The sequence below is a fragment of the Zootoca vivipara genome, chromosome 6 (genome assembly GCF_965207765.1).
Source record: "Zootoca vivipara chromosome 6, rZooViv2.hap1.1, whole genome shotgun sequence".
Lineage (NCBI taxonomy): Eukaryota > Metazoa > Chordata > Lepidosauria > Squamata > Lacertidae > Zootoca > Zootoca vivipara.
In genome coordinates, this window is record NC_142589.1 from 8440248 (window position 1) to 8464426 (window position 24179).

Consider the following 24179-nt stretch of genomic DNA (forward strand, 5'->3'; position numbering starts at 1 on the left):
GATTTCCAGACTTTTCATGTTGGTGACACACTTTTTAGACATGCATCCATTCGCAAAATAGTAAATCAGTTTTATTAGCAAACCAGAGGTTAAACTAACCCCTTTCTAGCCCCGGGAGAGTTTGCGCAACACACCTACACACTGCAGTTGACACACTAACAGTGTTTGGAAAGCTCTGGCGAAAGGAGTGTGTTGGTTCTCCAGTTCTACTCAGGAGTAGACCCGCTGAAGTTAATGGACATGGCTAACTTGCGGCCATTCATTTCAGCAGGTCTCCCCCTTTACTGATGAGGGCCAAAAGCAGTTTTGTGGGGCCACAGAAGCCCAGGCTGCCTAGGACCCCACATAAGCGGCAAGCCCTGTGAGTCGTATTGGTCTCATCTGGAAGAAGAGCTCTTTCTCACCCCTTTGGAGACCGCCTGGCACAGGTACTGCATCCAGTCAGCCATCTCCTCCTCGCTCTCAGCGCTCAGCTCTAGGGAGGGCCGGTCACTCAGGATCACCTGGAAGGAGTGGGGGCGGTCCGTCCCGTTCGACCTCCGGCACCCTCCACACTGCTCCCCGCTGCAAGGAGGGCCAGAGAGGGTTGCGAGTGAGTGGGGTGGGGTGGGGGGCTGGGGAGGAGGGATCTGGAAGGCTCCTGCCTCGAGGGGCAAACTCACCCCATGGTCACGGAGAGAAGAAGGGTGACATCCGCACGGTCTGGGTATTGGTACAAGATGCCGTTGCTGTGGAGGGAAAATGCAAGAACCGATTTCGTCATGCTATCCTGTCCTGGGTTCAGGACTCAGGGTGGGGAGCTCAATCACCCTAGCAAATTGTGGCCACTCGAGGCAGCTGCTGCATCAGCTGTGCTGCCTGGTGCTGATGCGAGTCGCAGGGCACAATGTCCGGCGGGGGTGGGGATGGGGTCATTAGGAAGGCAAAGGGGGCGGCTGCACACTGTAGGCACAACAGCAAGAGAAGCAACCCCATGGCGCTTGCTCTGACCCTTTTGTGCTCCCGTCCTCGCTCACTCAGGAATCCTGTCTCCCTCTCACCTGAGCACCACGTAGCAGGTCTTCCAGTTCTCCTTGCCCAGGTAGTTGGTGCCTGCCTTGTAGCTCAGGACACCTTCTTTTGTGATGGGATGCTCGGCTAGCATGTAGTCCGAGGGGGCTGGCCCCAGAGTCTCGTCCATGGGGTCTTCCCAGTGGATCAGGCCGTAGAAGCGGACCACCACATCAGAGATCTGAAGGAGACCCCGCCCCAGACCCACAAGTGGGGTTAATAGCTTCATAGCACTGGGGGGTGGGGAGGAGGGAGGAGCTTGTGATGAAGTCCCTCCAGGGCAGGTGCCTGAAAGGCCCCTCGGTTGGGGGGGGAAGGGGGTCTGAAATGCCAGGGGGACCCCTCAACCAATCCTATTTGTCGGGAAGGAGGACGGCAGCAGCTAAGTATCCAGGTGGGAAAACTGGCAGAGACCAAGAGAGTCTTCCTCTTCTTCCCTCACAGCTGAGACAGGGAACCTTTTTGGCCCATTCAAACCCCCCCCCCAACCCCGCGGGCCACCCTCCTGCCATTATGTCATTCTGATGTCATGTGACCCCTGCCCACCAGGGTGTTCCTCGCAGGAAACAGGCTGGCAAAGCAGCAGACAGCAGGACTGAACTCTCTGTTCACCAGCTGATGAGTGGAGGATTGGCTCCTGTTCTCTGTAGGGGGAACACTCCTCATGGGGAACTCCCTGGTGAAGCAGAACCCAGCAGGACTGACCTGCCAACCAGCTGACGTCACCTGGTGATGTCAGCTGACTGACAGGTGGGTGTGGCTTGGGGAAAACAGTCCCGCCCCGCCGCCGCCTTATTGCATATGGAATTCTCTCAGCCTCAGTGCAAAAGTGGAGCAGGCCTGCGGCTCTCATTCTGACCTTGAGGGCCATCTGATCTTTGTGCAACATGCAGACAATAGTCATGTTCCCCCCTTGCTGAAAACAGGTCAGGGAGACTTGCAGTTAAAACTGCCTGCAGTTGGCTGGAAAATCGCCCAGAGTGCCCTCCTCACCTCCCGCTTGGATTCCTGAGCCACAAACTTGGCCAGCGCCAGCTTCTCCATGGTGGCGTCCGTCAGGATGCTGGGATAGGGCGGCTCTCGGCATCCTTTGATCATGGCTGACTTGAGGCAAACCAGGAAAAACCTGGGGGAGGGAGGGGGGAATACAGAGGGCAAAAGCAGGAGTCAGGGGGTGAGGATTCATTCCCAGAAATGGGGGATCAGGCCAGAAAACAAAAGCTGATCCAATAAATAATAATAATAATAATAATAATAATAATAATAATAATAATAGGTAAAGGTAAAGGGGCCCCTGACCATCAGGTCCAGTCGTGTCCGACTCTGGGGTTGCGGCGCTCATCTCGCTCTATAGGCCGAGGGAGCCGGCGTTTGTCCGCAGACAGCTTCCGGGTCATGTGGCCAGCATGACAAAGCTGCTTCTGGCGAACCAGAGCACCGCACGGAAACGCCGTTTACCTTCCCGCCGGAGCAGCCCCTATTTATCTACTTGCACTTTGATGTGCTTTCGAACTGCTAGGTGGGCAGGAGCTGGGACCAAGCAACGGGAGCTCACCCCGTTGCAGGGATTCGAACCACCGACCTTCTGATCAGCAAGCCCTAGACTCTGTAGTTTAACCCACAGCGCCACCTGGGTCCCGTCTCTAATAATAATAATAACAATAACAATAATAATAATTTATATGCCACCCATCTGAGTGGGTTTGCCCCAGCTACTCTGGGCAGCTTCCAACAATTAAAACATTAAGCACAGGAAAACAACAAACATTAAAAACTTCCCCATACAGGGCTGCCTTCAGATGTCTTCTATAAGTCAGATAGTTGTTTATTTCCTTGACATCTGATGGGAGGGCGTTCCACAGGGCGGACGCCGCTACCAAGAAAGCTCTCTGCCTAGTTCCCTGTAACTTCACTTCTTGCAGTGAGGGAACTGCCCGGAGGTCCTCAGTGTCCGGGCTGAACGATGGGGGTGGAGACGCTCTTCAGGTACACAGGGCCGAGGCCATTTAGGGCTTTAAAGGTGAGCACCAACACTTTGAACTGTGCTCAGAAACGTACTGCTCAGAATCCTCCCCGTCCCCCCTTGATAGCGTTTAGATGTTATTAAAATACAGCCTTACTGCAGTCAGCAGACTCTTCTGAGGCCACCCCAGAAGCAAACTGGTAAGGGAGGAGCCCTTGAAATGTGGGGCCAGTCCCTTTCTGCACCCCCAGCTGGCACACTGCTCTGCCTTGTGCAGGGCAAGTGAACCCAAGGCCACAAAGCAGGCAGCTGCCTCAGAAAGGTGCCAGGAAGGGAGCAGGCATGCCTGGCTGGCGCTTTACTCACTCGGTCAGGGTGACATCAGCTGTGTCCAGAAGGAACTGCTTCCTGCGGTTGGTGCAGACCAAGGTCACTGTCTGCTGGTCCAGGCCCACCTGTGGCAGAAGGAAGGCACCCCAGGTCAGGGAAGGAGACCCAGGGCAAAGGAGAGCCCCTCAGCCTCGGAGCTGAGAAGCTGCTCAACTGAATATTTACAAACAAACTATAAACAGGTAAGAACATTGGCAGGACTATTGTAATAACCTGCAGCTTTATAAGAGTATGCATTTAAAGTAGATGAATAAATGATTAAGTTAATTTGGAATATGCATTTCTGAAACAACAATGGGATATTAGCTCCGCCCAAGGCATGATGGAGAACAGCAACAACTGGGAAAGATAGACACAACGTTTTACAAGGACAGGAAGAAACATTACGGACAGAATAATTGTCACACACAGGAAGAACAAGGACATAGTTTGAGTGCCTCACTTGTAGTTTCATAAACCATTTAATGTGTCAACACAAATAGAAAATTAGTATTGCAGTTGTTATATATGGGATTATTATTGTGAGTGGAATGTAATTGAAATTAACAAGATTTTGGAATGCAGATATAAAGAAAATAATCAAACCATCAATTCTAGCACGCGGGAGGCCACCTAAATTATATAATTTGGTATTTGAATGACTGGTATTAGTAAATGTATTATAATTTGGCATTGTTATAATGAGGCTATTATTGGGATGTAATTGAAGACTTACAAAAAATATTATTAAAAAAGTGGAATATGCAGAAAATATAAAAAATAAATTTAAAGAACTACAGAAAGAGCGGGAAGGAAGTAGAGTTTTGAAATGTTAAAATGATTGTAAAATTATTGAAATGTATAAAATTGAAAACCATAAAAAAATTAAAAGTGGGCTGCTCAAAGGTGGGCACTGGAGGTGGGGGGGCTTGGTGCTGCAGAGCCTGGCATGATGCCCTCTCTGGCCACGACTCTGCCATCTCCTTGGCTGCCAAGCAGCTTCAACAGGTCCAGCTGCCCCTGCTATATTCACACAATGGTGTGTGTGTCCCCTCCAGGTGGAAGCCAGCAGCTCACCCTGGCAGGTTCTGTGCCTTTGAAACTGCACTGGTAAAAGCCCCTCATCTCTTTGGGAAGAGCACCCTTGCCCTGGAATTCAGAGCACTGAAAACAAGAAGGCCCTCTTCCTCCCTTGTGTCCCATGGCTGGATCCAGCTTCTGTCCCAAGAGGCGCCAACACTGCCCCCCTGCCTCAGTCCCCCTTTCCCAACTCACTGAGATGTAGTCCAGCTCATTGTAGGAAACTGCTTCCTCCACCATGTAGGGCTTCTCAGCGGCTCCTGAGCCAAAAAGGGTGAGGGAACAGGGGGGGCAGGAGAGAGAGAGAGCCAAGTCAGTCACATGGTTTGGGAAAGTGGCAGCCCATCGGCGAGGGTCTCTGGATCACCTGGCATGGCCTCCTGCTCAGTGATCAGGCCCCAGGTGATATTGCTCACATCTTCACTTAAAAAAAGCAAAGCAACTACAACAGAAGGCAGGGAGCTGGTCTGGAAGCCTCTCTCCCTGGACAGGCACCGGGGCAGTCACAGCAAACAGGGAGGCAGGCTTTGAACTGAGCAAAGCAATGCTGCGCAATGTGTCCTTCCCCACCAAGATGAGGAAGGGCTGTGGCTCAGCGGCAGAGCATCTGCTTTGCAAACATAGGATCCCAGGTTTAATCCCTCACAGTTTCTACGGGTAGGGCTGGGAATGCCTTCCCCACTCCCTGCAACCATGGAGAGGCACTGCTGCCAGTCAGCGCAGGCAACACTGAGCATCAGCAAAGCCCACCCACTAAACCGCCTTCAGGGCAAATTTAAATTAGGATGCCTCCACACTAGACTCTTGTTGCTGTGGGGGGCTGCTGCTGTTGGGTTGGTTTTTTTTGCATTTTTATTATAGATCTTGTTGTGATTTATGTGGAAGCTGGTCAGTTGGCTTGTGATTTTTAAAAATGTTTTATTTGTTGTTTATGACTACTTTTGTCATGTTGTAGCTATGTATTGTTTTCATGTTGTAGGCCACCTTGAGCATGGTTTGAACCAAAATAAAATTATCATAGAACTGTAGAGCTGGAAGGGACCTCATGGGTCATCTAGTCCAACCCCCTGCAATGCGAGAATCTCAACTAAAGCAACTGTGACAGATGGCCATCCAACCTCTGCTTAAAAACCTCCAAGGAAGGAGAGTCCACTACCTCCACTGTCTAACAGCTCTTACTGTCAGCAAGTTCTTCCTGATGTTTAGTCGGATTCTCCTTTCTTGTAACTTGAAGCCATTGGTTCGAGTCCTACCCTCCAGAACAGGAGAAAACAATCTTGTTCCCTCTTCCATGCAACAGCCCCTTGAGATATTTGAAGATGGGTGTTATGTATGTATGCCACCCAAACCCTGCCTTTGGAAGTTGCCTGTGGCCGAAAACAAAGTAAGACGGGGAGTGCCAAGTTATTTGGGGGGGGGGGGGGAGTATATTGTATGTGAGACAAATACTTTTTGCAACTCCAGTGGCCACAAAGGGAGCAGAAGGGATGTGTTAAGCAGCCCTGGTAAAAAATGCTTTTTCAATCCACCATCTGCAGGTCTGCCTGCCAAATAATTACCCCTGGAAAATCACTAAATGGCTCCTTTGCAAGTGCAAAGCCAGAATCCGGGCCTATGCCCGGAGGAGGGAAAAGACTGGGCCAGCCTGGCAGCATACCTTTGCGGAGGAGGTAGACGTAGCAGTCGGTCAGCAGCACGTAGACGAGCTGAAGGTTGCCCTCCATGTGCCCAGAGCTCATGCGGATCATCTGGGGGGGGGAAGAGAGAGGCCCCCTGTTAAGGCTTTGCCGCAGGGGCTCTGCGAAATGCACCCACTGGCCACGACTTTGCCACTGGGGCAACGCTGCCCGTGGAACACTGCTCTTTTGTTGCAAGGCGTGTTGAATATCCTCCCTGCCCCTGATCTGCTGGAACTGCTGGTGACTCTAGGATGGAAATGAGTTCTTCCCCTCCAAAGCAGGCTTTGAGCTGGCTGGCATCAAGCCCTACACAAACACGCACACACACCCTTCACGTTGCCTCTTAAGGGCAGGAGGAACTGAGTAAGTGGAGAGGGCAAGGAGTTGGGGAATGGAAGAGAAGGCGGCAACACCTCACAGACCTACCCGGAACAGCTGCTCCTCATTCTCCCGGAAGACATGGATCATCAGAAGCAACAAGTGGTTGTTGTCTACCCTGTGCAGAGAGAGAGAGAGAGAGAGAGAGAGAGAGATGAATCTCAAAAAGCATAGAAGGGTTAGACCTCCCACCTAATATTTCAAGGCCAGTGGGAGAGGGGGAGATTTGGGCCTTATGAGGTCATTTCCACGTCGCAATTTAATATAGGACTATATTATCCAACAATGCTTCCCTCACCTCAGTGGTCAATACTCTTCTTCAATGTTGACCCTTCAGCATTTGGGCTGGAAGGAGCAACACCTCACCGTCACCCCCCAAGTCAAAAATGTGAGTGTTTGCATGCCACTAAGGACAGAATGCTCCACAATGCCTGCTCAGAAGCAAGCCCCATTCAGGGAAAGGTCTGCAAATTGAGTTAGAAGCCTGCTCCTTGTGGCTTCTCTTTCTTAGTACTGATGAACTGCCCCTTGTTTAGTTCTTGTTCCCCATAGAGGAGGAGGGGAGACTGTTTTCTTCTCATTCCTCCCCCCCCCCATCATATAATACAATTTCATGATAAACAAAAAAAAACCCCCAAGTAAATAATGAGAGGAAGCCAGTAAAATTAAAGACGCTTTGCCTTAGGTGGGGAAAAGATGATTAACAGAGGAGCAGTTCAAAGGCAGTTCCTTGTCACTGAACAGGAAGGAATGAGAGGAGGAAGTCGCACAGGGGAAGCTCCTAATCGAAGGCACGGTAGCTGGAAGTCTCAAATGAATTCTGCCAGCCCACTTTGGAAAACACAGCAGCACCTCAGTTGCATCAAGTGAGAGAAGCTGCCTGGGTTTTTAAAAAGAAAACTGTAATAATGGGCTAATGCTGCCAATTTCTTCAAAAGTCCAATACAATACAAGCAGCATGCAAGGGCACAAGGTTCAATCAAGGCTTAGTCAATACATGCTCAAACTAAGAAAACTCTGAATATAAGAAATTGAATATGTAAATATATCAAAGCCGCATGAGAGAACCTTTTGAAACAAGAACTTGAACATTGTGGCCTAAGCCAAGATAAGTGGTTTCATACGAATTTGAATGTATTAAACACAACAGAAAGCAGAAGGAGAAACTACTGAAGAAGCCCGTCATATGGGCGAAACAGGTGAAAAACGCCGGCAGCCTGTCTATTATTGACACTTCGTTCGACCTGCTGCCACTTTGCTGACCGCTACATAGCCTCAAAGACCATAAAGACTGGTTTGCCTTTCGGTATTTGTATATGCTATCTGCTTGACGTTTGGTTTTGGCTTCTGTGTCAGAGTTTGTATATGGTTCTCTTATTGTTTTCTTTTTGTACTAATAATACTTGATTGAAACTTGATTGAATCTTGTGCCCTTGCGTGCTGCTTGTATTGTATTGGGTTTTTAAAAACACAAAAACTACACAACGCAATGTTTTGTCAGCTACGCCATCTGGATTCTTTGTCATCAGCAAGTGAATGCAGCCAACAAGAGATTCCAGGCTGAACGGCTCCACCGTGAGGCTAGCAGGCTGGAGTGACAATTTGCCAGACAGATAAAAGATGACTGAGAGCTGTCCCCCCCCCCCATCTTTTCTTCTTGTCTCGGGAGACCCAGCAGAAGGAGCCAGCCACCATTTTGTTCTCAGGTAGAGAAACTTATATACCTCATTTATAAGGGGAATAACTGTTTCCCCTTCCCATCCTACCCTGGCAGCTTTATTTGGTTCCCTCTCTGCAGTCACTTACCTGAAGTCGGAAGGGTGGGCTGCCTCAGAAGGGCTCCCCTGGCCTTCTTCCACGCCAGAGTCCTCGGCGCTGCTCAGAGAGGGGCTGGCCCTGTCTCCCTTTAGCTTACCAAGGGCCTTCACACTCCCTGCCTCAACCTCCTCCTCCACCTCCTGCAAGTCCGTTGCTATGCGTGGCCCAGCCGTCTCTTCTCCTCCTCCTCCTTCTTCCTCTTCTCCAGCAACTTGAGGGCCACCAGGAACATGTGGCGGTTGACCATCCCCTGCAGCGTCATGGCAGCCACCACCTGCTGCAGCAGCGTTTGGACTCTCGACGGTAAAGCGGTAGAAATCCATGGGGGCTGAAAGCCCCTCACTAACGCTGCCAGAGGGTGGCCCCTCCAAGGGGGCCTCCTCTGGCAGGACGGTCCGAAAGGACTGGTCCGGGGGCTCGAGGGAGCAGCTCCACCCACCGGCATCGTCCAGGGAGTCAATCACCTTGCTCAGAGACTGCCCCATCCTCTCCATGGAGGTGTCCTTCATCTCGGGGATGCACAGACCCAGCTGGGGAAGGGCGGGGCTCCTCTCGCTGCTGACATCTGGGTTGGCTTCCAGGCCAGATTCCTGCTGCCTGGCTCCGGTGCACGACTTGTCTCCCTCACCTGCCCCTTGAGTTCTGGCCTGGGCCGCAGAAGAGTTGGGAGTGGTGCTGGAGTCCTCTTGTCTGACCTCTTCGGACTTGACCTTTTTCTTCTTGCCTGTCTTCTTCTTTTTAGCTAACCTACAAAGAGATGAAGTATTAGATAGATAGATGATAGATATCGAACACTGAGTAATTTGGCAAAAATGTATAACTCTAAATCAAATAAGTGTTGGAAATGTAGGGAGAAAGAAGGTTCTTTTTATCATATGCGATGGTCTTGTACAAAGGTTAAAGCTTCCTGGGAAATGATATATAATGAATTGAAAAAGATGTTTAAAATAATGTTTGTAAAAAAACAAACCCAGAAGCTTTCCTTTTGGGAATTATAGGGACAGAACTACCCAAGCTGTATAGACACTTATTCAAGGATGCTACTACTGCGGCAAGAATGTTACTTGCCCAAAAATGGAAAGGAGCAGAAGTCCCAGCAAAAGAAGAATGGATACAAAAACTTAGGGAATATGCAGAAATGGCAAAACTTACAGGGGGAAAAAAGAAATCAAGATAGCAACCTTTTTTATATATAAAAGAATGGAAATGGTTTATTGAATATTTACAGACAAACTGTAAACAGATAAGATCATTGGCAGGATTATTGTAATCTGCAGTTTTATAAGAGTATATATTTAAAGTAGATGAATAAATGAATAAAGTTAATTTGGATATGCAGAAGATATTAAAAATAAATTTAAGGAACCGCAGAAAGAGGGGGAAGGAAGTCAAGTTTTGAAATGTTAAAATGACTGTAAGTTATTGAAATGCATGAACCTGAAAATCATAAATAAAATCAAATGAAGAAGAGATGGAGAAGTAGAAGCACCGTGATGCATAAGGTCCACATTAGGCCACGGGGTGTTGGGGGGGCAGCAACAGCCCTCTAGAGAATGCAGCCAGTGCGAATATTTGGTCCCATCCTGAAGGACATCCCCCTAGGCTTAGCAGCTGGCTGGGGCTGATGGGAATTGAAGTCCAGCAACATCTAGAAGGCCACAGCTCCCTCAAACCTATACTAGACCATCATTTGCCTCTCCTGCCCTTGCCTCCCTCCATCACAACTCTGCCTCCTCTTTAACGCAGGGGTGTGGAACCTGTGGCACTCTGGACGCCCAGCTCCAGCTGCCTCCATCTTCCCTGACCACAGGCAATGCTGGGCCTGCTGGGAGTTGGAGTCAAGCAACATCTGGAGGGCCACAGTTAGCCCAGCCATGAACAAGATAGAGCAAGGTGCTGCCTCTTTCATCCAGGTAATGTATAATATGTTTTAAGGAGGGGACAATAGCTCAGCAGTAAGGCCTATCCACCTCCCTGGGATCTCTGACTGCAAACCTGCTGACTGTCAGGAGTGGAGGACACTCAGCTAGATGGAAGAATGGCTCAATTCAACAGGAATGCTGAAGATGTACTCCTTTACTCTGACCTTTGACCCCTCAAGAAGCAAGTTTTTTTTTAGGACATACTCTCTTCCTCTGACTTGCTTCAACTGTTCATATAGTACTGAATTTTAAATTGCTGTAGCCTGCCCTGGGACCTGCTGGGATGACGAGGATGATGTGATGATGATGATGATAATGCTATCCCAAAGATTTAGAGAACCAACAGTTCCGACCAAGGAAGAATGGCAAGCCAAACTGCAATGCTGAAACGGCAAAACTGACTGGGAGACTCAGGAATCAAGAAGATAATGACTTTAAAAAAGAATGGGGAAAATTTATAATCTACTTAGGAGACCATTGTAAACAAATAAAAACGTTAGCTGGACTTGAAAAATAACTTGTAAAAAAACAAAAAATCTGGATAATTTAGAGAAATGAAAACTGGAGAATGTAATGATATGTAGTTTTAGGAAGAAGAAAAAATAAGCACCCATGCAGGGGATGGGGGGGGGGAGTCGCGAAATTCAGAGAATTTCATATATGGATATGGTAAAAGTTTTTTCTCTTTATTATTTTAAATTTGTTTTTGTAAAAACCAATATTTTTTTAAAGATAATAATGATAATGATAATAATAAGCAGTTTCATAGGATTCCAGCTGGCCAGGGAACCCTGGACTTTCTGCCCCCCCCCCTGACCTTATGACCTCCAGCTCCATGCAGTTCTCCGACTGGTCTGTGCCCTCTGTCGTTGTGAGGTCTGCCTTCTCTTGGGAGGCAGAGTGGACTGGGGTGGTCTCAATGGAGGACACTGCCTCCGCCTTCTCGTTGAAAGGGTTGTAGCGCTGCTGAGTTGGGCTCTTGGCCGACGCTCGGCAGTTGTTCACCTCGGAGGCTGTGGAGCGCGAGCAGCTAAGGGTGTCTGTTAGGTCTCCGTCTGAGCAAGAGGAGGAGAAAAAACAACACAGTGTGATTCAGCACCCCCCTCCCTACGAGAAGGTCCTGAAGCCAGAAGCAAAGCCTGGGGAAAGAGTGGCCCATGAAGGACCCCCCAGCAAAGGGTTGGTTTTTGGTGCCCCCTGCAGACCTCCGGAGACAATTCAGGGTCATTCAAAGTAAGCAGCCAGGAATCAGAGGAGGACTCGCCTACATCACAAGTGCTCATTGGTTTCGGTTTAAAACTAGTTTTGGAAACTTATCACAGATTGCGATACTTATTGTGGCATTACAATCTGGCAAAGGCACTGAAAAATCTTATTCAGTACCCAGTGATGCTTTAACGCCTGTTTGGACAGAACTCACAGGTTTTCAAGCTTGTTCAGTTATCTAAAGAACTACAGCATTGTAGTGCAGAAACGCCTCTGAGTGCTGAGCTGCCTTGGGATTGGACTTGACTCCAAGCAAGGCGAGAGGAGCAGTCCCATTCAGCTGCTCCGTAAGCAAACAAACATCAGCCATGAACAAGTGCCCCAAACCCTGAGCACCGTAGGGTTGGTAGGCAGACTGCCCTTGGAAGAGAACGGAAAACGGGCAGGAGGAGCCTCAACTCAATATTCTGAGCACCTTCCCACTGGCAATTTCTGCTGTCCTGTCCCCCCTGTTTCCCTTTCCAATCATAAGGACTAGAAGGTTGCCTACAAACAAGACAGAGAGCAGCTTGTAATAGAGAGTCCTTGGTTTCCTTCTGCTGCAAAGCCCTGTGAGGAGGAAGAGGTGGCCACAGAGTCCGAGGCAGCCCATAAAGAGGGAGAGCAGAGAAAAGAGACGGGCTTGCAGCAGCCCGCTTAAAAAAGAGGCTGCCAGGGGGGATAGTGTCAATCAAATAAGTGATGGCTTCATTCGGGTCTTTCCCATGCACTGTTGGAACAGAGAAAGCAGTTAGTGGCCCGGGAGAAGGGAGAAAGTGATCACCGACGCCTGTGCAGAAAAAGAGGGTTTGGAAGGCTTGTTAATCCGGAGACGAGGAGGACACCCAGCATCTCATGCTGCCAGATACAAAGCCACAGAACGAGGAAGGATGTTAAAGACACACAGGACTGACCCCACCGGGAGGGGGAGGGAGGTCAAAGGCCGTGGGGAAGGGCCACCGAGGTGGAGAGCCCTTGCTCCCCAGAGTGCCGCAGCACCCAGTGCCAAGCCCTTGTTTACCCCACAAGGAACGACGGAGGGAGGGACCTCACACTCCTCTGAGCCATTGGTTCCCCCTGGGGGCGCCAAGCGGCATTAGGGACCCATGGCGGGGCATGCAGGCAAGCTCTGACAAAGGAAACAAAAGCGGCACAGAGAGAGCACGGCTACGGAGAAGCGGGCGAGCTCGTCGCACCTTCCCAGGCTGTGGTGGGCATGGACGGCACTGCAGGGAACACATCTCCAAAATCATAATCTACAAAACGAGGGATAAAAAAGGAGGGTTAGAAATGGAGGCTGAAGGAAGGGGTGGGGAATAAATGGCTAGTAGTGTGTGCAAGGGGGGCATCAAGGGGGACAGAGGTGGGGGTGCTAATTCATTGCTCTTATTATTTATAGTATTTATATCCCACCTTTTTTCTCCAAGGAGCTCTAGAGTGGTATACATGGTTTGCCTCCTCCTCATTTAATGGCCACAACAACCCTGCGAGGTAGGTTGGGCTGAGAGGCAGTGACCCTGTGAGCTTCATGGCCGGGCAGAGTTTCGAACCCTGGTCTCCCAGGCCCTAGTGTGACACTCTGTCCACTACATTATGCTGCTTCTTCCCAGCATATGGGGAAGAGGAGAGGTGGGGGAACTGTGGCTGGATTATACCACTCCAGACTGCAAGGGGGTGGGGAGGTGCCAGCTTCCAAATGCTCCCCCAAATACAAAACTTCCAGAAAGGAAATGCCATCATCGCCAGCAACAAACACAGCAGTTTACCAGGGAGGAATAATTCAAGTTCAGTCTACTCCTTAGTTGTGCCTGCCTCCTATTCATCTGGGGCTGTTCCCGCTTGCTTGTTTAATGCAAGAGGGCATTAAAAACGTGGTCCCCCTGACTGACTCTTAGATGTGGTACAGTCCGTTCTAGCACATCGGGACTACTTCATTCTACAGCACAGCCAGATGAGGCTTAACCAGCATCAGGTGGGGAGAAAACTGTGCATACCCACAGCATGATATTTTCAAATACCTTATTAAACACACCACTCTGAGAGAAGTACTCCATTCCTGTGTATCCATGAGGAAGCCTTTTAGGCCACGGGGAGACCTGGCTGCAGGTAACTCCCCCACCCTGGGTTTTGTCCACAAAGACAGGGAGATGCCACCCACGCTCTGGCTTTCCAGCACAGAGGGCCGGAATTCCCTACCAGCGAAATCACTCGTGCTCCCTCCCCTTCTCTCTGCAGAGAAACAGCACCACTACTAGATACCCAAACTGGATTAACTCCTTGTACCTTCGCCTCAAACTGCTGTTTTGTGAGCAGGGAGGGATTTCTGCCTGTAGACTTCAGTCTCCCGGGCCCTGTGCAACAAGCCCCTGGCCTCCCCCAGCCTTGTTCGAACACTTGCACCCCACTTACCCTCGCTGGAGGGGGCGATGGCACTGTCGTCCCATTCCAGGTTGGTGGAGGTGACGGAATTGAAGGAGTTGAGGGAGAGGCTGTCTGAGCCATGGACTGAGCTGGGCAGGCGGTCCTCAAAGTCCAGCAGGTACTGAGGCTTGTAGTAATCCGGCATGTAGGGCGCCAGGTCCAGGTAAGGGGCATCCTGGAAGGGCCAGGGAAAAACCTGGGGTTACTGTTCATCTAGGGAATAGAGAAACCCACATCCTGACCTGCCTCCCCTAGGGAGCCCCTGCTGGCAGCCCAGCTGGCTGCTCACTGTTGCCACCATCCTGCTTCCTGGCGCCATCTCTCCCTTAGGGCACCTGCATGCGGCCAGCAGCCTCGAAGCACTGCAGAGAACTGGAGCCACAGCCATGCCAGCGCTTGGAGGGCCGCTTATTAAGGAAGAACAAGAGGGGGTAACTTGACTAGGAAGAAGTCTCAGTGCCCAGAGCCCTGGGAGAGGCATCTTTGTGGGGAAAGGGTCTGCCTGCAGGCTCCTCAACACTGATGTGCCTGGTTGGCAAATTAATTGGAAGGGGTAGCCTGCCCTTGAAAAGGGCTCGCCACTGAAGCTCAGAACACACCTCAAGGCACCTAAGAAACAAAAGGAAGGCAAAATGCTGCTCATCTTTGGTCCAGACTACTAAATCAGAAGGCTATAGCGAAAGGGGTTTGAACAGCCAATGTAATGAAGGGGTCCCTCTTGAGTCTCTCTCTCTCTCTCTCTCTCTCTCTCTCTCTCTCGCCAGCCCAGTAAATCACTTTCCACACAGGGCTCTTAGTCCTAGTCTCTAGCAAAGTACTTCTTAAATGCTGCTAATGCAATACAGAAGAAGCAAGGGCCATTCAAAATGGGGAGGAAAAATCAATGCAGCATCTTTATTTGGCCGTAGATGCAGGAAATTGAAGGGTAGGCAGGAGGTGGATTAAGCTTTCCTCGTGGCACCAACAAGATGCTGCAACTCAAAAGGAGGCATGGAAATTGCTGTGTGTGTATTCTAAGCATGATGGAAGTTGTGCTGCCAAAGACTGGGATAGTCAAATGGGGGCCAGGGTGATTGAAAAATAAGGGGCAGGTTTGCGTCAAGAGTTTGTTCTTTGCTGCTTCGGTGTGTGTGTGTGTGTGTGTGTGTGTGTGTGTCCGCTACTCTCTAGGAAGAGGAGAAGATTTGCTCACCAGGTCCAAGTCAAAGCGGATGAACTCCAAACCAGAGACTAGCGTGAGGAAGAGGGTCAAATGATGGTGGCTGCAGACAAGAGCGTTCCTGTGGGAGAGAGAAACTGAAGTTGGTCATCCAAGAACCCAGAGGTTTCATGGCCCACCCGGGTAAAAACAAAGCCCAACCTCTTCCTATCTGATCATTCCTTTCTTTCTGCAATCCAAAAAGACAAATTCTGCAAGTTCAGCAAGAAAGGAAAGATTGAATTAGCTTCCATTTAATATTCCAAGTCACATATGCAGATCTGTCTGTTCGGACTCCTTGCAACATCAATGAAGGCAAATATGTTGGTTTTCCAGAAAATTTTGAATCAGAAAGTTTTCTTTGTCTGAACTGTGTTACACTGTTGTAAATGTTTTCCTTTTGCCTGCCTTGTTTAAATAAAATCATTAAGTTTTTATTTTAAAAAAGAGAAGAGAAGTGTTCTGGCACCCTCAGTCAAATGGAATCTGAATTAGTGTGTTTATTTGACTTTCATTTAGAAAATGAAAGCAAGGGAGTCATCCATGCTAACGATATGTACCGTTTAAACCGTTTCCCAATAACCAAATGTCTGTTGAACTGCAATATTCAATTAAGTGGGGACACCCAATAATGTAAACTTTGTGTGTTTTCTATGGTACATTCAAGCAGACGATTTACTTAAGAAACCAGTGAACTGGAATAGATGTATGTACTTTAAAACATGCCGGCTCAACAGTTTGCACTTCCCTTACACCGTTTGAACATTAAGGGGGTGGGGAGTGGGGGAAAGCGCAGCTGTGTCTTCTCCATCCCAGTGCCAGACTCACTTGACATAGTACTTGTGCAGCAGACTCAGGTTCTCCTGGAAGAGGCGCAGGTAGCTCTCCAGAGAGTTCTCGTTGAGGGCCAGGTACAGCCATGCTCGGCCTGCAGGGGGCGGGCGGAAAAGGAGAAGGCTTTACGGGCACTGCTTGAGGAGTAGGCAACCTCCCACCCGCCATGGCTAAATGTCAAGAGCAACAGGCTCAATGCACAGGCTTTGATGCCTCTGATCATGAAACAATGCTCAGCTGCTGCCCTCTGGGCCTGGCCATGCCCTGCTCCTTAACCTCAGGTTGCAGGACAAGACAGCTTTTTCTGTACTACACAAGGCCAAGCCCATCAAATGTCCCAGTATTAAGCCCTTTTGAAAAAGGTGCCAGCCTTAAATCAGCCCCTGCTTTAACCAGCAAAACACTATGGGATCAGAGCACCCTTGCCCGTACAAAGCTGGCAGCCTGGCAAAGATCTCAGTGCAGCTCAGAAGCTTGCATGTCCTTGTGTCATCAGCAGAGAGGGGTCTAGGGAACACAAATTCCCCTCCCCGTCCCAACATATTTCAGAGTCAACGTGGTTACAGTAGGCCTGGAGAGTGCCTGGATGGGGGACCCCTGTGAGGAGGAGGACTGTGGAGCCAGCCAATGGCCTGGCAGCTGGAAGACCGGATCAGTCCTTTGGATAGGAGCCCAAAGGGAGCAACAGCTTAGAACAGAATATGTGTTTCATTCATTTCAGAGAGTTTATATCCTCTCGTTCTACAGTAAAGAAAGCAACAACGGCACTGCTCAAGGCAGATTTTTTAAAAGCCCCGAAGCAACAGCAATACATCATTAAAAATAATAATAAAAGACCACAGGAAAAGAGACAATAGCTAAAATAACTGGAGTAGAGCCATTAAAAATTCAGAATTATAGCCAATGCTAGCCCTACTTGGGAGTAGATCTGTCAAAATTAAGGAATATGACTACCTTAGGGGTTTTTTATTTTTATTTAAATGGGTCTCTCTCCTCTGAGTAGGGCTAGGACAATTTCTAACCAGGCAAATTAAAAGTTAGCCTAAATAAAACTTCTTATCTGAGTGGTGGAAGGCGGGCAGAGAGGGGCCAAAGGGACCCCCTGAAGGACAGAATTCCATAGTTTCTCTCCTGCATCCTGAGAGCTCTAGTCTTGGCAGCAGCCAGGATGCAAGGGAGAGGTTCGTCTTCAGATGCTAGGGCGCAGGTTGGGTTTAAGTTGAACCAGAAAACATGTAATACAAACACTATGCCACATTACATCCCGGGCAAGGCGGTTGCCAGCCAGGCTCTGGCCCACACTTACTGCGCCCCAAGTTAGTGGCCACGTGCTCCAGGACCTCGATCTGCTCAATGGCTTCTCGGCGAGTGAAATGGACCACCAGGACCCAGTAGCCCGAAGGGAGATCTTGCAGCCTGTGGAAACGGAGGAGTAAAAACAGGGTGATGGAGGACAGCCACTGTGTCAAAGCCTCTGCCTGAGAACTGTTTAACAGCACAGCCTGCATTATGAATATTATTTATCTGTGTACCTGGAGCCATTACGAAAATAAATAAATACACAAAGCAGAATAAAATACATTACAGTTAAAATAATTATTGAAACCAGGCATTCTGTCAGACAAGAGTTTGCTCCCCTGAAGAATTTAACTCATCATCCCAGAAAACCTTTCTCTTTAAAATGGGCACTCTAAAGGCAAAACAGGTCACTTTTTCCGAATTGTAAGGGGGACCTGCTGCACAGCCTGGAAGACACATGGACTTCCTTTCATTGCCTCCGCAACCCCAGATAAAATGTTCATGAGATCCAGCCCAGACCCAAAATATCTAACACAACTTGCTCATGATTTGACTCCAGGTACAACCTCTGTCACCTTATAAGAACACCCGAGGAGCTTAGCTGCTGGAGCAGGCCAAAAACCTATCAAGACAAGTGTTCTGCCCCACAGCGGCCAATCTGATGCCTCCAGGAGGCTCACAGGCAGCGCGTGAGCACAACAGCCCCATGTCTGTTCCCCACCAGCTGGTATTCAGATGGGCTGCCATCTCCGATATTGGAGGAAGGCTGTGGTTGCAGTAGCTAGCAATTCCACTGATACCGGTAGCCTCCCCCTTCCCCTCGATGAATTTCTCCAATCCCCTTTTATAAGCTGCCCAAGTTAGGGTCCATCACCACCTCTTGGGGCAGCAAGTTCCACAGCTCAGTTCTGTGAGAACTCATAAGCTGCTTCTTCTTCCTGCCCGTCCTGAATCTCTCACCATTCAGCTTCTGCAGGGATCTGAAAAGCTTCCCCTTGCCCACTTTCTCCATGCCTCTATCCCATCTTCCCACCTTTCCCCCTCCCTACACTAGCAAGTCCCAAACGTGGAGACCTCTCTTCACAGGGGAGCTGCTCCATCAGTCATTTGGCTTTTCATTTTCTGACCCTATCTGAAGTGTGGTGCTGAGAACCGTATGCCGTACTGCAAGTGAAGTTGCACCTTAGATCTGTAGAAGCGCACTGAGATATTGGCGACTTTCATGTCTGCCTGGCAGCCTTTTCCTGTCTGAAGCTGGTGGGGAATTTTACACCTAGCCTGTTGCTTTAAGAGAAAACACTCACCAGTTCTCTCGTAAAGTGGGCCAAACAAGGAAGGGGGGGGGACGGTAAGAGCCCTTCCAAAGTGCCGGGTTCTTAATTCACCAAGTGTTCCTCTGCCTTTGCAACATTTTCAAAGAGAGAAGTGGCACTGGGGGGTTGGGAATATTTCCAGCACCCAACTGGAAAGCAGTTAGGAAGGCCTGGCTGCCTTACCCATACAGCAGTGCATGGTCAAGGTGCTCACAGAGCCTCTGCAGGACCTTGTCGTGGTTCCTGATGGCTGGAGTTTCATCCTCGCAGGCGGCGAAGTAGCTTTGCAGCTAACGGTGAGAGAAAGAGAAAAAACACATCAGTGAACGAGTTTTGGGGGAAGAGCATTCTTCCTCGTAGAATTATAGAATGGTAGAGCTGGAAGGTAGCAATGCAGGAATCGCCACACCCCAGAGGGGTCCAGGGGGCAAGCACCTAGGAGCTCAGACGTCTCTGAAGGGCTCAAAAGGCTTTTCCCAGCCCTGCCTGAAGATGCTGATGGGGATTGAACCTGGGGCCTTCTGCTTGCAAGGCAGGCGCTCTGGCCACGAGCTACTTCCTGCAAGTGACAAGAGGGATCCAGCAGTGCAGCGGGGGGGGGGGGGCAGGGAGATATTTATTGTGGGTACCTTCCATCAGCACCACCTCTCTTTGCCTGCTGGGATAGAGTTGTGTATGCAGGCAGTTATCCTGGCCAATCAGACGCACAGAGCAAGGTGGGAGGGACATTTTCTCCCTAAGCCAGGGTTCCCAGCCTCACCGGTTTTGGGAGGGACACCCAAGCAATGCGCTGCCTCAGCTGGATGAGGCTCCTGCAACGAGCTGATCGGATCGCAGGGAGAGCCTGGGGCAGGAGAGGCAACACCCCATAGCTCCCGTCGCCCATTTTGCAATTGCTCACCCAAGGGGTGTGTCCCAAAGTGTACCTGCACAGAAGCTATCCAGCACAGACTGCAAGGAGGGGAGGGGGGGGTGCAAGGAAGAGCTGCTCCTGGCTTGGAGGGGGTTGGCCTGGCTGCCTCTTGGAGCTCTGCTCCCTAAGGGGTAATGGCGGCAAGTGCAAGGGAAGCAACACGGAGGACACACAGGGAAGGGGGCTCGGCGGCAGAGCATCTGCTAAGCATGCCAAAGGTCCCAGGCCCTGGCAGCCTCTCCCCTGCTTGAAACCCTGGGGAGCCACTGAAACTAAAGGACTGAAGTTAATCATGGTCATTAATAAAACCCTTTATTTCCCAACCATAAAGGAAATCTCAGAGTCTGACGCCACTACTGGCTCCAGGCCTGGGCCCAGTACAGCAATACCCACTGTACCCCACTATCACACCCTTGGTGTGGATGCAGGACAGCACCCAATCAGTGTTCGAAACTATTCAGGTGCCAGGTGCATTTTGCACCTGGCTATCGGTCACTTGCAACCAAGTGAAGGTGCCCGGGCGTCAGGATGGCACCTGACATCTCCACCATCTGGAGGTGCATGCCTAGGAATCATTGGATCTGGAGTTTTTTCACCCCATCCTGTAGAATTCAATCGGTTATATTCTATTGCACAATCAGAATTAATTTTAGGAGACAAAATGCTTTTTCTGGAAAAGGAGTTAGTGAACAAGGCTAGATATCATTGTTGTCGCTTGTCTTCACTTCCCCCACCCCCCCTGCCCTGCTTACAGTTGTGAAGAATATTCTTACGTTATGAACGGTCCGTGTAACCATTAAAAAAAGAGAGAGGTTGGAATAGGCCAATGTATATGTGGACTGTCCCTGGATCAAGTGACTTTTCTTCTTTAAGTTCTCAAAGTTCTATACCTAGCTCAAGGTTGCCGTCTGAACTAGCCAAATGTTTAACTGAGAATTAATCACAGTCAATCCATCATTTGAAAAATAAAGACTTTAGAGGCACCTGGCCCAAAAATGGCAACTAAACATCCTGTTTTGGTGACTAACTTTGGTTTAAGGAGCCATTCGGCACCTAGTTTATATATCTGACATTTTCACACTGCACCCAAAGGGGTAAAAACTGCATGTTCTGGTCAAAAAACCTGCTCCTCGGGGGGGGGGGGGGCTAAAAAATCCTGACCAGCAGGAAAGGCAGGAAGCTGGACCTCCCTCCCTGATCAGGGTGTCAATTCACGTGTCAACTGGATATCCTGCCAAGCAGTGCTTGTCTGATCGGGTTCTGCCCCAGTTGATGCCACCAAGCAAAGCTGACCCATAAGGTGACAGGGCACAATTTCCTCCTGTGGGAATGCTGGTCTGGTGAGTCACAGAGCTATTTATAAACCCTTTGACAAGCAAAACAAACGACGTCCATGTTTAAGAGACACCCATGTGATTGCTCAAGCGCATTCAGAGGCAGGACACACAAACAGAGGGAGCACCATAAACAGACGGCTGGCTGAGATGTTCGGCTTGAACCCAGCTGACCATTCAGAGCTGATGGAAAATACCCCCATGACAAGAGGGTCAGTCCCAGCCTCCCCTGCCGTATGGAGTGCTGAGGAGGCTTATGGGCCTACTGCTCTGTGGAATACTTTTCATGAACACCTAGTCCCTAACTGGGGGTGGGGTGGGGCCCACAACAGCTCAGACCAAGAGGGAAGCAGGGGCTCTGCAACTTCCATACATCACCTGGGCAGAGGGCAGGTATCTCAGGCTTTGCATGCAGAAGGCCCAGGTACGAGCAAAGTGCCTCTCTCTGCCGGATACCCCAGAGAGCTGCTGCCAGTCAGAGCAGGCGACACTGAACTAGATGGATCAATGAATCAACACCACATAACTCAGCTTGCCATGCTCCTGTTCAGTGGGCACAGGGGGCCACGTTGGATGGGGGTGATGCCCACCAGAGACCCTTTCATGGCAACTCTGAGCCAGTTTCTTCAATGCTCGGCTGCCAGCACTGGGCAGATTCCAAGGACTGGAACAAGTCCAGAAAGGCAGTGGCTGGTGCAGCTCATGAGTTGAGCATGCTGAGACTGACGCAAAGCATATGACTGTTCCTTCGAGGATGGAACAACCATTTCACAAAGGACGGAGTGGGGGGTTGCAGGGAGGCCACAGATCCCCTGCCATGTGGCAAAATCCTGGAAAGCACACTAAGAAAGGGCCCTGCAGAGAGGAGGAGGAGGAGGAGGAGGAGGAGGAGGAGGAGGAGGAGGAGGAGGAGGAGGACTGTGGTCTGCTCACTGAAACCCCCCCTAGAGGAAAAGGACTCCCTGCTTAAGTGGCTGGCTGGAAGCAGCCAACTTCTGCAAACTGGCCCTTGTACTGATGTGAAACTTCTCGAGAGGGGAAGGAGGGAATGTGCTTTTGACAGCATTCTCTGCTCATGGCAACAGCTGGAGGAAACTCTGCTGATGGTAACACGGGAGCTGGAAAGTTGTTCTTCTCCATTTTGTTCTTTTGATGGCCATTTGGGTCCTGCTCTACAGCCAGTGCCTGGGGGCCCTTTCAGTGCTCAGAGCTGATCACACAGCAGCCCTCCTTGCTTTCGCTGCCCGGATGCCAACTTTTGCCCCTTCCCTGGCCACACGCCACGCCAGACCAGCCGCAGGCTGCACGAGACAAGGAAGGAATGACAACAGCTCCCTCTTCCAACTCCCAGCCTCCTGTGCCCATCAGCCAACACAGCCAACAGCTGCTCTGTTCCTTCAAGGGGCCACTCTCAGCACCTTCCTCCTACTCCTCTGCATCCCAGATCTTCCATGCACCTGCTGGTGGCTGCCCTGACACAGCCCCCAATGCACAGGCTACACAATCTGGCACCGGTGGGAAACTCATGTTTTATAAAGCAGCCAAGAAGTTGTTAAACGTAGAAGACCATGCTCCTGCCACTGAAGGTCAGGGTCCTTTGACTGAACCTCATTAATGGATTTGCCTGATATGCAGCTGTTCCCCATTAACCTCAAAGAAAGAAATCAAGCCTTTAATACCACTCTTCATTAGAAATTCCTAAGGCAGCGGCCCCCTCCCCAGGGGACTGTGTTTCTTGCTGAGCAAACCAACTGAAATTAGTGGGTGTGACTAACTTGGGGCCAATGATTTTAATGGGTTGACGCAAAGTAGGACTTACCTGGATACCACCCCAGGGTGCTTTAGGAAAGCCCACAAAAGGTTAGCACATATGCAATGGCAAAGATCACAACTCTTGCCAAAGAATTTTGCAATACTCCTTCACAATTTCAAGTCCCCCGTACCCGCTGCATTATGCCACCCACTTTCACACAAGAGGGATGAAGTAGTTGCAGCAATGCTCTCCTCCCAGGGTGGAGTTGGGGAACATTTGGGCATCTTATAAAATTAAACCTAGGCCCATCATCTGATTAACTAGTTTATCAAATGTATATTCCACCCTTCCCTCACAAATTAGCCCCAGGTGATGTGACCTTACAGTACGAACTCATGGAGACCCAATTTTATGAGGAAAAAACTACTGGACAGTAATTTATGAAAGTTTTGGAGTCTCTACCTGCTTCCTTTAGAATTTGGGGAAATAGTTTACAGGGTTTTTTTGCCTTTTCTCTGCTTTGCAGCCACAGGGAAAAGGCAGGTGGGCATGGTCAAAACAACCACATGGGCCAAACGGGGAAGTCTGGTGGGCCGCAGGCTGGAGATTCCCTAACCGAGCACTAGAATTTATGCAATATTTTGTATTGAGTGGGAAGAGCAAGCCATGAAATACTGGCAATTTGTGCAACTGCTGTGGGACAAGTGGAAATGGATTTGCCTGGGGAAGACAGGAGGGGTTATGTGGAACAAGGGGCTGATGAAGGGTGGAGGAGTTGAGCGAGTCAGAGGGGAAGAGAAGATGAAAGCAAGTCTGAAGACATCTCCTTGCTGGTATCTAGGCTGCACTGCTAACTGATTGCTTTAAACGGTTTTAAGTTGTGATTACTTTATGTTGAGTGTTACGCTATCTAACTGGAGCTATCAAAGAGGACCGTGTAGAAACAGTGACTAACCTACCAACAATGGCTAAGGTGTTCATTATGTACTTTCAGAAGAAACCCCACTGTCCTGCCTGCATTGGACCGGTTTTTAATAGAATCTGAGACACCCCGATGACGCCAAAATGAATATATTGTTCTTGGATGTGGAAAGGACTAAAGTTGAGCAAAGAAGCGGTGCATAATATCTGCAACATCCTGGAATGACAGATTTCAGGGCAATAGTAGCCTTATGCACGCACGCACGCACACAGATACTGGTATCTGAACATTTTAAATATTTGCATTATACAGGTGTATCTCTGCTTTGCATATTGCTATTTGACTACACATATATACGTATACCACAAAGGGTGAGTTACTTTTTGTTACTGTTTTTGTAAACCACTCTAAGAGTCTCCAGTTTAGGATTAGGGCTGGGTGATACCTGGTTTTCAACATCGTGATATGTCACCAGCTAAACGTTGCAATATACCGATATATCACAGTGTCTGAAAGAAGGATGGAGCAATGTAGAGGCAATGGCTGGCTTCAAAGTTTTTCCTGCATCATGGTTTCTGCATAGCACACACATACATCATGATTCCCGACATATTGCCAAGTCAAAAATTATGAAACCGGTATCACAATATTGGCTTCAATCCAGTTTTGGATGATATATCGCCAGCCT

The 24179-nt window shown here is 49.5% G+C and overlaps 1 protein-coding gene across 2 annotated transcripts in view; it reads right to left on the minus strand.

The window, feature by feature from the left end:
* Window positions 1-24179, minus strand: part of PLEKHM2 (pleckstrin homology and RUN domain containing M2) — a 36817-nt gene that overhangs the window by 4079 nt on the left and 8559 nt on the right. Inside the window, exons 2-17 of one of the 2 annotated variants that reach the window (XM_035117382.3) lie at window positions 18753-18859; window positions 17264-17373; window positions 15952-16051; window positions 15118-15205; window positions 13914-14100; window positions 12701-12760; window positions 11077-11314; window positions 8326-9084; window positions 6568-6637; window positions 6120-6210; window positions 4658-4722; window positions 3380-3468; window positions 2044-2176; window positions 1041-1231; window positions 663-728; window positions 405-564 (exon numbers count right to left, since the gene is read on the minus strand). In XM_035117382.3, coding sequence (XP_034973273.1) covers window positions 405-564; window positions 663-728; window positions 1041-1231; window positions 2044-2176; window positions 3380-3468; window positions 4658-4722; window positions 6120-6210; window positions 6568-6637; window positions 8326-9084; window positions 11077-11314; window positions 12701-12760; window positions 13914-14100; window positions 15118-15205; window positions 15952-16051; window positions 17264-17373; window positions 18753-18859 — 2514 coding nt within the window. The remainder of the gene's footprint in view (window positions 1-404; window positions 565-662; window positions 729-1040; window positions 1232-2043; window positions 2177-3379; window positions 3469-4657; window positions 4723-6119; window positions 6211-6567; window positions 6638-8325; window positions 9085-11076; window positions 11315-12700; window positions 12761-13913; window positions 14101-15117; window positions 15206-15951; window positions 16052-17263; window positions 17374-18752; window positions 18860-24179) is intronic. The other variant, XM_035117383.3, reaches the window with a different exon arrangement.